General features: G+C 49.8%; 1 protein-coding gene across 1 annotated transcript; it reads right to left on the minus strand.

Annotated features, from left to right (window-relative positions):
* Positions 1-4339: 4339 nt before the first annotated feature.
* On the minus strand, positions 4340-9171 carry Krt40 (keratin 40). The gene is made up of 7 exons (XM_004633891.1): positions 8725-9171; positions 7800-7882; positions 7325-7481; positions 6414-6575; positions 6214-6339; positions 4961-5181; positions 4340-4439 (listed from the first exon to the last, which is right to left on the minus strand). The coding sequence occupies exons 1-7, from the start codon at positions 9169-9171 to the stop codon at positions 4340-4342; spliced, it is 1296 nt and encodes a 431-aa protein (XP_004633948.1).
* Positions 9172-14038: the final 4867 nt, after the last annotated feature.

Genomic DNA, 14038 nt, shown 5'->3' on the forward strand with positions numbered 1-14038 from the left:
ACACAGAAGCCCGGCTGCACTGGGAGCAGCCTCACACGCTCATGCCTATCACAGCTCTCGCTCGTGTTCAGGGCCACCCTGTGCGGCCGCCGCTGCGTCATCCACCTTGGCACAAGCACGTGGAGCGATGTTCACGCAGTGACGAAGGTGCCTCTCACTGCATTCCTCTGAGCGCATCCCTGTTGGGAGGGGCACGTGACCACTCGGTCACAGCACGCAAAGCAGGGCGCCCCAGTTCTGAGTGCTTCCTGCAGGTCAGCCTGAGGCCATCAGTTCTGTGAGTTCACGTGGGGCCAGTGCACAAGCTCAGTATGCCAGATGCCCAAAGTTAAGGAAGGAAAGGTTAATTTAGCTCATGGTTTGCAGAGGTTTCAGTTAGTAATCAGCTGGCTCCGAGGTTGGGTGGTGCGGCCCAGGGACAACATTTCAAGGTGGCAGAAAACAGTAAAAGCAGCGAGAGCACAAGGGGCCGGTGGGGAGGGGAACCCCTTTTCCACCCTTATGCTGCACGTCAGCTGTCCACCCATGCCCGCCCTGTCTCCCTGCCCTCCTCTTCCACAAGCTGAGGATGTTGGCAAAGTGAGGACCCGGGCGCCTGCTGAGTCACTTAGTCGAACTTCTAAGCTTCTCAAGTTGCCAGAGGGAACAAGCTCCTGGATGGAAGGGCAGGGCTCCTTCACCCCAGGACGCAGAACTGCTGAGTTACTTAGTGAAGCTTCTTATGCTGCTGGCAACAACCCTCCAGTGGGCCTCCCACACCCAGTGCCACGCTAGCTTAGTCAGCTGGGTGTCACAAGTTGACCACCAGTTAGCAGCCCACTGAAATGCCACGCAAAGATAGTTGTGAGGGGCCAAGGGCATGTGACCCCTCTCAGAGGCGGGCCCGTGGTAGGAAAGATGCTTTCTCACTTTGGTTCCACTTCCGCTGTACTCAGATTGAAAATACTCCTGTAGGCCAGCTGGCAGTGCAGACTTGCACATGGACGGCCCGTGGCCGTGGGTAGGCTTTTGAGGGAAGACTTGGTATAGTTATTTGGTATTTATGTTGCAGATGCAGAGAAAACTATTAAAAGCATCTGCAATCTTACAGTGGAAAGGAAATCAAAGGCAGAAACAGAGGGCAGGTAGCCCGCGAGCATTATCTGGTGGAATTTGCCCAGTGGCTGCAACTCGTGATTTTATAATTCTGTACTGTTACCGTCTTCCTAATTTTGTGGACAGAAAAGTAAGTGTTTGAACAATATTTCATCGGGCAAACAAGTGAAGCATTTTCGCAACTTTTCATTGATAAATCGGGAAAGTACTACTTAAAAAATGACTAGTGTAATATTTCAGGCCTTAAAATTTACTTTCGACCTGGATTAAATACTGTCATTATGCTCAGAAGACAAAAATAGAAAAATGAAGAGAATTTTTCTCTAGCTTCGTGCCGAGTTTTACAAGAGCTCTTACATGTTGAAATAGTTATAAATTCCCAGTTATACGTGTTTTTTAAAAAACAAGGTCTAGCAGGGTCCTGCACATAGTCCCCAACAGCTGCATCTTGGTCAACTAGAGTGCGCTTGCAGAATGAGGAACTTGATTCTAAAGCTGTGCAGTACTTATAATATTTTCTCACACGCGCAGCGTCCAACAGCCCTCATGCCCCTGGAGATTGGAGCTACCCTGTCACCGCGAAGGTCCCCTGTGTGTGGCGCCTACTTTGTTTCTGGCCCGGTTTCCAGAACGTCACCCAGCGTGCGTCCTTGGAGGCCATGGGCTTTGGCTTGAGAGCTTGGCAGTGCTTGGGCTGCTTGTGTCCATTTTGGGGCTACAGCAAACAGGCCACTGCAGGGGTCCAACCCTCGCAGGGGGGAACGGGGTAGACGGAAGACAGAATGAGAGAGAAAGAAGCCTGGGTCGGGAGGACCGAGCTGCTGGCTGGGCCCCGCTCAACTCGGTCACTACGTTTCTTGGTTCCAAGGTTATACACAGAAAGTTCTGAGCACGTGCCCAACACTGGCCCCAGTAACTCGGGGCCATCCCTTTTTCCCTGAGAGGGGCACAGCCTGCCAAGGCCAAGCCGATGAGCAGGAGACCGCACATTCCAGAGCCCTGGGCACGCAGGGGAGCACTTCGCTCAAGCCCTGAGACTGCAGCTGAGCCCATTGCTCCGGCCACGGGTCAGGGAGCCGGGCACGTTGCCGCACTTACTTCCTTATGATTGTTCGTTCCGGGACTGGGTCTCCGACGAGCCACAGCGAAGGTGGTGCAGCATCCCAAAGTTTGGCTTGCAACCCAACGTGTTGTGTGTATTTGAATTGCGCTTCTTGTACAAGCTGCCACGCGTCTGAGTCTGAGTCTGTGTGTGTGTGTGTGTGTGTGTGTGTTTAACCCACCCTTTCAATCTCTGCCTTTTAATTCATATATTAAGGCTGTTTTTATTTTCTGCCATTATTGATGTGTAGGGGTCACTGCCTTTCAGTTTTTGTTTTCCGTTTCCAGCTGCTATAAATGTTCAGAACTTGGCTAGGACCCGAACCAAGGAGAAGTCCCCTTTTGTACCGGCAAGTAGAGAGGCAGAAGCCAGGCAAAGGCAGTTAGTGACCCTAGCAGCTAACCTTGTCGTAGCCTTGAAAGAAAACCCATCCTGTGCATCTCAGGATGCTGAGATGCTGTGAAGCTTGTTCGAACCCACTGGTTAGCTTTATTGGTGATAGCGCCCAGCACTGCGCCCCTGAGGAAGGGGATTCCCTTGGGCGAGCGGCTGGAAGTGTCCCCTTATCAATGAGGAAAATATAGGATTCAGGGAGAAAGCACAGGTCTGCATGCCTGCTGGAGGAGCCGCAGGCCTGGAGCTGGGGAGATTCCACAGAGGGACAGGCTGGGCATCTCCCAAACCTAGGCTTCCTGCAGGAGGGCCCAGGTTTTCCGTGTAGTCTGCATGGGCTCGGGGTAGGGGTCGTGAGCCTCAGGGTCTCCCAGTGGAAATGGGAGACCCCGACTCCTCCTCAGCCTCCTGCAATCCCCGCACTGTGGGAGCCCCATGCTGTGGATGGGAATCTGGACTCCCCTCTTGGTCCCTGTGGAGAACCACTGGGTGAAACCGATTTTTTCTGTGGTGTTTGGCTGGGCCGAGTGATTTCAATCTACAGGTTTTCTGTCAGGCTGGGCAGCTCCTTTTCCACTGCTTAGCTAGAGAACAAGTTGCTTTGGGGCATGTTTGTGTGTACAGCTTTGGGGTCTTGGGTTTTTGAGCTCTTATTCTGGGATAGAAGAGGTAGAAGGTAATCCATAGATCCCAGCACAGTGTCATTGCTGGGGCTGCAAGGTTGCCGGGTGGTTTGGCTTCTCGTTCCATTTTTCAGTTTTTATATTTATTTTATGTGTAGTTTCCAGAGTTTTGATTAAAACTTAGGAGAAAGAGTAAAGAAATGTACATCTATTGTACCTTTCTGCGAGTGGGAATTTCTCTGCTTTGCTCTTTAAATATATGAAAATAGTGATTCTTATTAACTGAAGATCAGAGGTACCTTATGGCCTATCATGCAAACACTAAAATAGTGGCCACCATAGCACTTTACACTTTCATTAGGATTGAAGATGCTAAGCCCCTGCCTGGAAAGCACAAGGTCCTAGGTTCAATGCCTGATATCAGAAAAAGAAAAAAAAAAGAAAATATTTGTGAGATATAAGTGGAAAAAATTACTCGAAGTTGCTCATGTCTAAGTATGCTGATAGTCAGGGAGAAAGCCAATTGTAAGAGCGAAAACTAGAAGTTTCCCAGCATATTCGCAACGGGAGTTTAGAGGATAGAATTAAGAGTGTTTCCCTCCTTGCTATGCCAGGAAGCAAAAGAGAACCTAAAACTTTCACAACTAGGAAGAATATAACGTAGTATATTTTATTTCTAAGTTTCCTCTGAGAAATGTGCACTCAGTTATCTTCCACAATACGTAACATTTTTTCATGGATTAATTTATTTGTATTTGAGATCTTAAAGAACATTTTCAGGCTGGTTTTATGCAAATTTAGTCTGTATTCCTGGGTTTTGGCAGTTCTTGTGCCAGGAAAGGGCTGCTACATTGATGACAATGAGCTGCGAAGTTATATTTGCCGTGCTAGAGGAGTGAAGCACATTTTATTCTGAGATGAACTACAAAGCTTTACAGGCTCCCAGACTACCACAGATGAGCGTAAAGGGGAGACGTGGATACATATGCCAGGGCTGCAGGAGGAGAGTTCTAGGACATGGGAGGCACGGGATGTGTGCGTCTGGTTTGGCTGCCCTGGGTTGCGGCTCTGTCTCCCCCAGGGCTGCCGGCCTCGGCTCTTCCGCCCACCGGGCTGGGCACTCAACTCATGCACAGCAGTTTTCCACAGTGCAAAGGAGGTAGGCGGGGCTGGGCTCACAGGTGGTGCTGGATGCGGACGCCGCGGAGCATGGGTCACTGGCCAGCCTGGGTGGGGATCGATTTTAAACTGAGCTTAGTGAGGCGACCATGGCAAGTGGGCATCTCAAATGACCTTGCATTTTGCCCTGCAAATTATGTTCTGTAGAAAACTTTGCAGAATAGCATTGGACTTAAGCTTCTTTCTTTCTTTCTTTCTTTCTTTCTTTCTTTCTTTCTTTCTTTCGTTTTTTCTTTTGGTACCGGAACTGAACTCATGATCTCGGGCTTGCCAGGTAGGTGCTGTGCAGCTGAGCTCTGTCCCCAGCCAGACAAGCTTGCTTCTTCTCTGCATCCACAGAGGTGCTTTACAGCAGCTGGGGCCTTAGAGTAACACTTTCTGTGTTTGATTCACTTTGCAAATGTCAGCCTACACACACCCAATGTCATTGCTTAGCCTCTGCCACTTTTATTCCTACTCCTCTTTTTTTAAGAGCGCTGGACCCATTAAGGAGGGGTGACCATGGTCAGACCTTGAGGGCCCCCGTGTCAGCCTCGCGGGACTCCCAGGAGTTTCCTAAGGAACTCACCTGCTGTCCTCGCTGTCCAGCAGCCCCCGGTACGTGTCGATCTCGCCCTCCAGCCGCGCCTTGGTGTCCAGCAGCACCTCGTACTCCTGGTTCTGCCGCTCCAGGTCGCAGCGGATCTCGGCCAGCTGCGCCTCCACGCTGTCGATCAGGCCCTGCATCTGGGCCAGCTCGGTGCTGTACTGGGCCTCTGTTTCTGCCATAGTACATTCCAGAGAGTCGGTCTGCAGGCGGAAGGCATCGTCAGAAGGACCCCGGGGCTGCGCCTCCCGGGCCCTCACGTGGCTTCTCTGAGCCTCAGTTTTATTCTACATAAAGTGAGGAAAGCAAAAGGCCTAGTGCATAAGAGACTGGAAGGGTGAGTGAATTAGCATGTGTAGTGAGATTAGAACTTTTTCTGGAAAACTTTGAAGCGCTGTCCAAATGCCGGCAGTCACTTCCACTTCTGCAGCTGCTGCTACTTGTGACTTCTGTCTGTAGCTTACAAAGGATGGACAGAATTTAGGAGGAAGATTTGAGGCGGGGCTCTGCCAGGGAGGGGCAGCAGAGGGTGCTTAGAAAGAGAAGGGCTCTGAGCTTGAACCCCTGGGGTACAGCTTCTGCTTCCCCTCTTACAGTGCTGCCCTAGTCTGTGCACTGAGGGCGTGAGGCCACTCCCTCAGGAGGCGTGGGCTGTGTGCGGCCGGGGCATGCTCAGCTCTGGGCCGCGTGCGTGCTTTCCTGGGGCTTCCTGCAGCGCACGCTGGTGCCTGGCCAGGAAGCGTGCGTGTGATCCTTGCTGCTAGATGTCCTTGGTGATTGGGTGGGGGGCAGGGGCGTACTGAAGGGCTGGTGGGTCCGGGGTCACTGTCCTATTCTTGTAGGATAAAAAGCTTGAAAACTATGCTTTAGATATGAAGGAGAACCTGGAAGATTGTCTTACTTAACTCTTAAGAGTTTGCGGCTGTCAGGCCAAAGTGCCTTCAGTTTGGCTTGGAAATCCCTGTCACTCTGCTCCGCCCCCTCCCCTGTCTCTGGAGGGTGCACCAGGCTCATGCTCAGGCCCGGGAGGGAAGTAGGCGCCCGTGCGACCATGCAAGCTCTGAACTCCTCACTCTTGCCTCCAACTGGGTCAACAGAGTTTCATAGGAAACGATCAGGACTTTTCCTATAGTCCTTGCATGTGGGAAATCCAGCCGGCCGGGGCTTCCGGCAGAGGGCGTGGCTTCCCAGGGTCTGCTCGTCCGTGTAGACAGACTGCTTTTTGCCCCGCGTACCAGGTTCTGCTGCGCCTGCAGCTCGATCTCCAGGGCGCTGGCCCTGCGCTTCAGCTCCAGGATCTCCGTCTGGCAGCACTGTAGCTGCTTGGCGCTGGACAGCTGCTGCTGGCTCAGCTCTTCCGCCTGCAACACGGACCCGTTAGAGAACCCACGGAGGCCCGAGCCCGGGAGCCGCCCTGGCTGCGCTCGGGGCTGACCTGGGCAGCGAACCACTCTTCGGCCTCCTTGCGGTTGTCGGCCAGCACCGTTTCATACTGACATCGCATCTCCTCTAGGGCCCCGTTGAGGTCCACGGTGGGGGCCATGTCCAGCTCCACGTTGAGTCGGTCTCCAAGCTGTCCGTGGAGCACGCCGACCTCCTGGAGATGGAGACAGGGGACACCATGCCACAGAGCCAGGGGACAAAACCAGAGGTGTCCCAATTCGGTATTGGGCAGGGTGGGGAAGAGTGGGAGGATTTTGATTCACACTGCCCGGCCTGTGTCTCTTTGGCCCCCTTGTAAGTGCCTTAGTGTCTTCGTCTGCGAAATGATGTGGGAATTTTGCCTCTTCTGTGGTCATTGTAAGACCGAGATTTGCTATGCACACATAGACCTGATGGGGGTCCTAAGCGGGTATCAAAGTGCCAGTGACAAAGGTTGCAAGAGAAAAATACACTTTTTACATCAGTCAGCCTCTATAAAGATGGAATGAGCATACACTGAATATTTTATAACTCAGAAGCATTTACAGGTGCAGACTATTTAGCAACATGGGTGCAAACGCTGCTCGGGCCTTTCACCCTTTATGGGATGGACTTCACTGTCTGCGTTGATGAGGTCCGTTTTCATAGCTCGTGGGTTATACTTAGGGGTGGCCTTAACGTCAGGAAGAGCGGGGCTCCTTGCTATGGCACCGGCTGGGGGTCATGCCAAGGACAGTGCAGGGGGAGAAAGGCCACGTCTGCTCCGCGCCACACAGTGGGCGCGGCAGGCGTGGCTGACAGCACCGCCAGGAGTTCTGGTCCAGGGCAGCGGCCCCGCCCACATTCAGCTCACACCGTGATTCCCAAGCGCTGTCCTCCGGGCTCCGTCTCGCTTAGCACCCTCAGACGCTTGGCTTTCCTCACCTCTTGGTGGCTTTGCTTGAGGCACAGGAGATCCTCTTTCAGCCCCTCCACGTGCGCCTCCAGGTTGGACCTGCACAGCGTCAGCTCCCCCAGGATGCCGCGTAGGCCGCTAATGTCGTTCTCTACCAGCTGCCGCAGGGACAGCTCTGCGTCGTACCTTGCACGGGGAGAGAGAAAGATGCTGTGCACGGTGCAGAACTGGGGGTGGGGCAAACGGGCTCCAGAGAGGACGCGGTTCCTCTGCATGCGCCCCAAACAATGCTGGGGGAAGCTTTTTTTTTTTTTTTGCAGTACTGGACATCAAACTCGGGACCTTGCCAGGCAGGTACTTATGCCCCTGAGTTACAAAGCTTTTAAAGCATGTGCATCTTAACAATATTAGAGAATATTGGAGGTGGCAGGGGGATGGTTGGTGGTGGCCAGAGCAAAGGTGTGAGAGATCCACGTGGGACTTTCAGATGGCAGTTGCGCTTACTTGGATCTGAAGTCGTCGGCGGCCAGCTTGCAGTTGTCGAGCTGCACGGCAAGCCTGGAGTTCTCTGCCTTTGTGCACAAGATCTGGGAAGGAAGCCACTCGGTCAATAGCTGCTCCTTAGGGGGACGTCCACCCACCTGCTCCCTCAGCAGCGAGAAAGCATAAGGACTCGGTCAGCCTACTTGGCTTATTTAGGTATAAGCAAACCATACCAGGAACCAAACTCAGGGCCTTGTGCTTGGCAGGCAGGTGCTGTGCCACTGCAGTGCATCCCCAGCTCTTTGCTTTTCTGTGTGTGTGTGTGTGTGTGTGTGTGTGTGTGTGTGTGTGGCTGGCTCAGCCTACCCTGGGGACTGGGTTGGTGTGGTGTGTGGTGCTGGGGATCGAGCCACAGTCCCTGTGCGTGCCTAGGCAGGCGCTTTAGTCCACTGAGCCTTCTCACCAGCACCCGCTTCCCTGCTTTTCTTATCAACACACTGCTTCATGGAGAAAAGAGCCAGTTTTAGAGGCAAAGAGTAGGAATGAAGAGGTTTGCTTTGGGGACTGTCTAAGCCATTTTGCAGCCCTCCCAGCCATTTGAACACTGCTAGTTTTCTCTACCCATGATAATAGAAATGCATCAGGAAAGAAAGGAATGCTAAGAGAAGTTTGAAAGGTGCCACCCACCATCTGTGGGAAGAACATACATGTGCAGTCTCATACACAGCTGGCATGGTACAGCGTTACGTACAGAAGTAGTTTTGGGTACAGTAGAGTTTTCCCATCCTGTATCTACAGATAGTGGCTATTTGTCGTCACTCTGTAATTAGTGGCAGCACTGGCTCCTCCGTGGCACCTGGGCTCTCGGCATTGTTTTCACCTAGCAGCCTCCAGCAAGAGGTCATAAGGCAGAGCAGACAGGGAGGTAAGCAGAGACACACCGAACCTTTTGCTGGAGCTCCTCGATGGAGTCGAAGTAGCACTGGTAGTCGGGGCTCACGAACAGGGCGCCCGGCTCGCACTGCCCAGCGATCTTGCCTTCGAGCTCCGCGTTGGTCTCCTCCAGGGAGCGCACCTTCTCCAGGTAGCTGGCCAGCCTGTCGTTCAGGAACTGCATGGTCTCCTTCTCATTGCTGCTGAACGCCCCATCCTCACACCAAGCGCCATGCTCCACCACGCAGGGACTGTCGCCGCTGGCAGCCAGGTAGCACGGTGCCAGGCACCCCGGGGACAGGCGAGTCCTCGGGAGGAAGCTCAGCGCCTGGCACCCAGACACGGGGCCAGCGCTGGGGAGGCGAGTGGCTTCTGGGGGACAGGTCGAGGTGGAGTTACATCCTGGATCTCTGGCGCAGGGCTCTGGAGGGCCCCGCACCTGCGAACCATTAGAAGCCATCGTCTTATGGGGAGGCCAGACAGGCTGCGACGCTCCCATGGCCTCAGCTCCAAATGCCTCCTTCCTGCTGACACTTTTATACAGCGCCCGGTGCGTATTTACAGCGGCTTTCCTTGCCACGGTGGGTGCTGTTTGTGTGCAAACGTTTCATTAGTGCTGTTTATTTATCGAGGAAGAGTTTTATGCCTCATAAAAGGATAACCTTAGGTTACTAAATCAGGACTTGCACCATTTCCACGGGCTGGTGGGATGAAATGCTTATTTCAGCAAACCATCCCAGGAAGCACGCATGGTCCTTTGATGAAGTAAGGAACAAAAGAGAAGATTTGGTCAATTGGTAATTAAAGGTGCAACACTTTCCAAGTAAGGACAACAGTGACCCACTGATTTTGATTCTGCGGATCGATTGCTTGTGTTGCACTTTGAAAAACAATATGACACCTCATTAAATGACATTAATTTGTTTGGGTCACCACCATTAAAATGGTTATTCTGATTAGCAGTCTTGCAAGGCTTGTTGTGGTCTCATGCAGGTGTGGACATGGAAGAGGCACAAGGTGTGATCGGGGTCTGAAGTGTGTGTGTGTGTGTGTGTGTGTGTGTGTGTGATGTTTTTCTGTGCACACACGGAAAAGTCATTTTGTGTAACTGATGTGTTATGCCCTGATATGTTGTGCCCCATGACCAAAATACAAGTTGCTTATCAAGCTCTGGAGCAATGGCCTTAGATTTTCTGAGACTTGAGCTCACGCTTCTTATGGCTCATTTTTAGATGAGTTATACTGTTTCCTTCGCTGTACTCCCCTCCTTCCCCTTCTCCTTCCATTCCACGCCGCCGGGGGTCAAACCTGGGGCACCTTGTAGGCAAAGCCCACTCTGCCACTGAGCTAGCCCCGGCCCTCATCTATAATCTCTTTTTAGCCTGAGATTGCTTTTAAGAGTGAGGTACAGATGTTGAGTTACAACGCCTTAGTCTCGTGCGGCATTCTCAGTGATTGTGCTTCTCAGTAGGGGTAAAGAAGCTTGGGGGTCTTGTCATCAGAGATATGGTTATGAAGTCCTCTGTTTAATGATGATTAAAAATACTGGGACTTGGGGGCCTGCCCCGTAGCTCAGTTCTTTAAGTGGCTGCTTCAACAAAGCAGTCAGGCTCAGGTTGCTGTGGTTCGATCCCCACAACTCAAGCCAGCCAAACCTGCCCTGAAGGCATTCAGAGCAAAACAAAAAAAAAAAAAAAAAAAAAGAAAGAAAATACTGGGACTTGGAAGATGAAATTCTGTAATGTGGGTTCCAAACCAGCAATTTGGTCAGACAGGCTTTTGTTGCAATGTTGGGCTGATAAGGACTTGGGGTGGGACTTCCTTGGAATCTTTCTTGAATTTTACTTCCATTATAAAATACAATGAATTCCATTTTGTTTGACTTTATTTGTGGTATGAATTTCATTTTCAAAAGTAGAAACGAAAAAGAAAGTTGTCTCAAGAGTGTTACAGGGAAAAAGCCCATCACACTGATGAAGTTAGAAATTTCATGATCCCAAATAAACTTAAGAATGTCCCCAGCTCGGAGCCCTGCTCCTTGGTGCCTGCTAGTGGAAGCAAAAAATACAAACTGGAGGGACATGTAGCGGCGGATGAGCGGAGTCTCCTAGAGTTGGTTGCCGGCTGGCAGAGCTGGGTTTGGGTTTCGTGACTCTCTTTACATTGTCATGGCTGTGCTGGAAGTTCTTAGCGGCCTCGCTGTCTGCGTGGGTGTTTTCAGGACTTGCACCATTTCCACAGGCTGGTGGGGTGAAATGCTTATTTCAGCAAACCATCGGAAGGGAAAGAGTCTGGGACTCAATGATATGCTTGAACAGTGTAAATTTCTGAGAGGAAGTTGCCATCTCCCAGCAAACCTAATGAGTTAAGAGAAAAATACATTTGAGGAGAACCTGTATTTTGGTTTTCCTATTGCAGACTCCAGTTAATTAAAATGTGCAACTATGCAACGTTTTGTTATTATTTTAAAGTAACCAGGGGGTACGATGAGAAACAGTTTCTCTTTCCTTCAGCTGATTTCTAATTGGGGAACGTTGACCACTGGTTCCTGTGTGCACATATGGGCTAGGACTTTGGTCTTGATCAATCAGGAGGGCTGAGAGGTGATGGACAGCTGCAGCCTCCCCTCAGACCCTGGGAATGGGGGAGGACACATGCGCATGGTGCGCCACCCTCCGGAGAAGGGACACTGGGAACAGAGGGCGACAGGGACACTGTGAATGATCGTGGCTAACTCCATGGCTGTCCCGTGGTGGGATAGCGTTCAGCACATCTAAATTACAGGTCTCCTTTGGACACCCTCCGAAAATGAAGCCCAGACTCCTCACCTCAACCAACAGGACCCTCTTCAGTGCAGGACTGATTTCTGTCTCCCAGACCCAAGCTCCAGCCACTCCTCAGACTCGCTGGGTGCCATCCCTCCCTGATGAACTCAGTGACAAACTCAACACAAATGTCACTCAGCTGCCTCAGTTGGAGACAGGGCCCTTCCTGGGGACCCTGCACAGGACCCCTGGCTGTCTAGCACTGGTCATGTTGCTTTTGAGGTCCATGCATTTTTTTCATGTATTTGATATAGGGTCTTACTACACAGCTCAGACCCGTAGTGATCCTCCTGCTTTCAGCCTCCCCAGAGATGGGATGACAGGCATGTGCCACCATGCCAGACTCAGTCTCCAGCTCACCGCATCCTGGGGACAGGGCTGGCATGGCATGTGGGACCAGGGATCGAACCCTGGTCCCTGCGCCTGCCAAAGTAGGCACTTAGTCTGCTGAGCTATCTTGCTGGTCTGAACTCTATGCATTTTTTATGTGTACCGGTCATATTTTATCAGTCTTATTTTTACACCTGCCGTATTTAAGGCACACGAGTCGCATGTGTTTTCTTGCCCTCTGCACATGGGGTGAATGCACAATATGCCTTTAAAAGCAGGTGCTAAAAATACATCCACCGAGGTTGATAGGGAGTTCTCTTTTGATGCACAATTATTTACCAACCATATTAACACTAAAGGAGACAAAAAGTTTGTGGAAGACAGAAGACTGCCCTACTTGTCAAAATACTTATATTCTATATCCAGCATTGTCAGTGCTTACCAGCTGTAATTTCTTTAGCTAGTTATGTAACTCCTTTGAGGAAAGCACTACTTGCCTCTTCTACTATATATGCCTGTCAAATAATCAACAGTGCAGATATAGGTCACTTAATGAGTAGTAAAATTTAATGGCAGTATAAAATCTTCAGTTGATGCATCCTGGTCCCCACTGAGTCTACAGTTATCCTATGGATGTCCTTTTCCTTCTTTATTATCTTAGAGTGATAACATGTATATAAGATTAAGTGCAGATCCATAATCATCGCCACAGTCAAGAGCCCTCAAATCTCTGCAATTCTAGAATGTTCACTCTCTCTTTTTTAGAATGCTTTATGTCTCTGCTGTTCGTACTCAGCTTCCAAAGAGAAAAAGCATGCTGCCTCCTACTGCCACAGATCGGCGTTCCTGATGTTTGAATTTTATGCATGCAATCTCACCGTAGGGGTGTTTCTGTGTTAGATTTCCTTCTCTCAGGACCGTGCTAATTCATCTGTGCTGCCGAGGAATATTCCACGGGGCACTCAGTTTGTCTATTCTCTTTTGCATGGACACTTCTTTTTCCTTTTTTCTTTTTTTGGGGGAGTGCTGGCTCAGCGCCCCCTGAGGGCGGGGTTGGCGTGGCACGTGGTGTCAGGGATCGAACCATGGTCCCCTGCACCTGCCTAAGCTTGCCTAAGCAGGTGCTTTGGACTGCTGAGCTGTCTTGCTGGCCTTGCATGAACATTTTGATTATTTCTTGTTTGAGGCTATTATGAACAAAACTTGTGATATCTATATCTATATCTATATATTTAAAATTTCTCTTGGCCTAATAGCAAAGCATACCGTTGTTGAGCCTCTGAATGTCTGAATGAGCATACATTTTACAAAGCATAGAATTACCAGTGATGAATCACTGAACAGGCAGATATTTTACAAGAACCAGGCTTTTTGCCCCAGCCTGCTGTAAATTACATTTCCCTAATGACTCATGATGTATAGGCCCTTTCTGGGCCTTTCTGGTATGTTCTTTAATGAATCAACTATTCCATCTTTGGCCTGTAACTCTTCTTTGGCTACATGTCCTTTGTGGGATATATACATTTTGAACATATTTTCTCTGTAAGTTGTCTGCCTTTTTATTTTCGTAGTTATGCTTTTGATGGACATAGCTTGTAAAGTTTCGCTTTGCAGTTTCTCTTAGGTGCTTTGTGTGGCTCAAAGAAATATTTGTGTATCACAAGATGTCTTTTTGGTTTATGACTCACTTTCTTAATTCTTCTGTTAGCTTTATAATTTTAACTTTTATGTTTAGGCTTACGAAACGTCTTCAATTTTCATGGGTGATGTCTACAGTCAAAGTAGAATGGGATAAATGCCATTCAATTGATCCAGCATGATTTATTGGAAAGATTATATGCTCATTGATTGGAGCGACGTCTTCATCAAAAATGTGTGGACTGAGCCTACTCGGGTTTTGGTCATTCTTTTCTCAATTTTTTTTTCTCTTCAGGCTTAGTTTGGGTTATTTTGATTCATTGACCTCGTTCTTAATTGACAGTGTGTAATTCTCTATTAATCCCACCTTTGAATTCTTTATTTTGGCTTATTTCTAGAATTTTCACTTATTGTTTTCTCATTTAATTTGAATAATTTATATTTGACTTATCAAATTTAATTATACTTTTCTGATGCGGTCTCTTATTTTATCCTTTCCTCTTTAGAATCTACTCAACTTTTCCATTAAATCCT

Source organism: Octodon degus, unplaced genomic scaffold, assembly GCF_000260255.1.
Source record: "Octodon degus isolate 3935 unplaced genomic scaffold, OctDeg1.0 scaffold00056, whole genome shotgun sequence".
NCBI classification, from domain to species: domain Eukaryota; kingdom Metazoa; phylum Chordata; class Mammalia; order Rodentia; family Octodontidae; genus Octodon; species Octodon degus.

Bases quoted from the DNA above. Each gene is read 5' to 3' on its own strand.
- Krt40 (XM_004633891.1), bottom strand. From the start codon at position 9,171: ATGGCTTCTAATGGTTCGCAGGTGCGGGGCCCTCCAGAGCCCTGCGCC. The intron at 6,340-6,413 runs GTCAGCCCCGAG...TCCGTGTTGCAG, and splicing joins AAGAGTGGTTCGCTGCCCAG to GCGGAAGAGCTGAGCCAGCA. The intron at 5,182-6,213 runs GTACGCGGGGCA...TTCCGCCTGCAG, and splicing joins TGCAGGCGCAGCAGAACCTG to ACCGACTCTCTGGAATGTAC.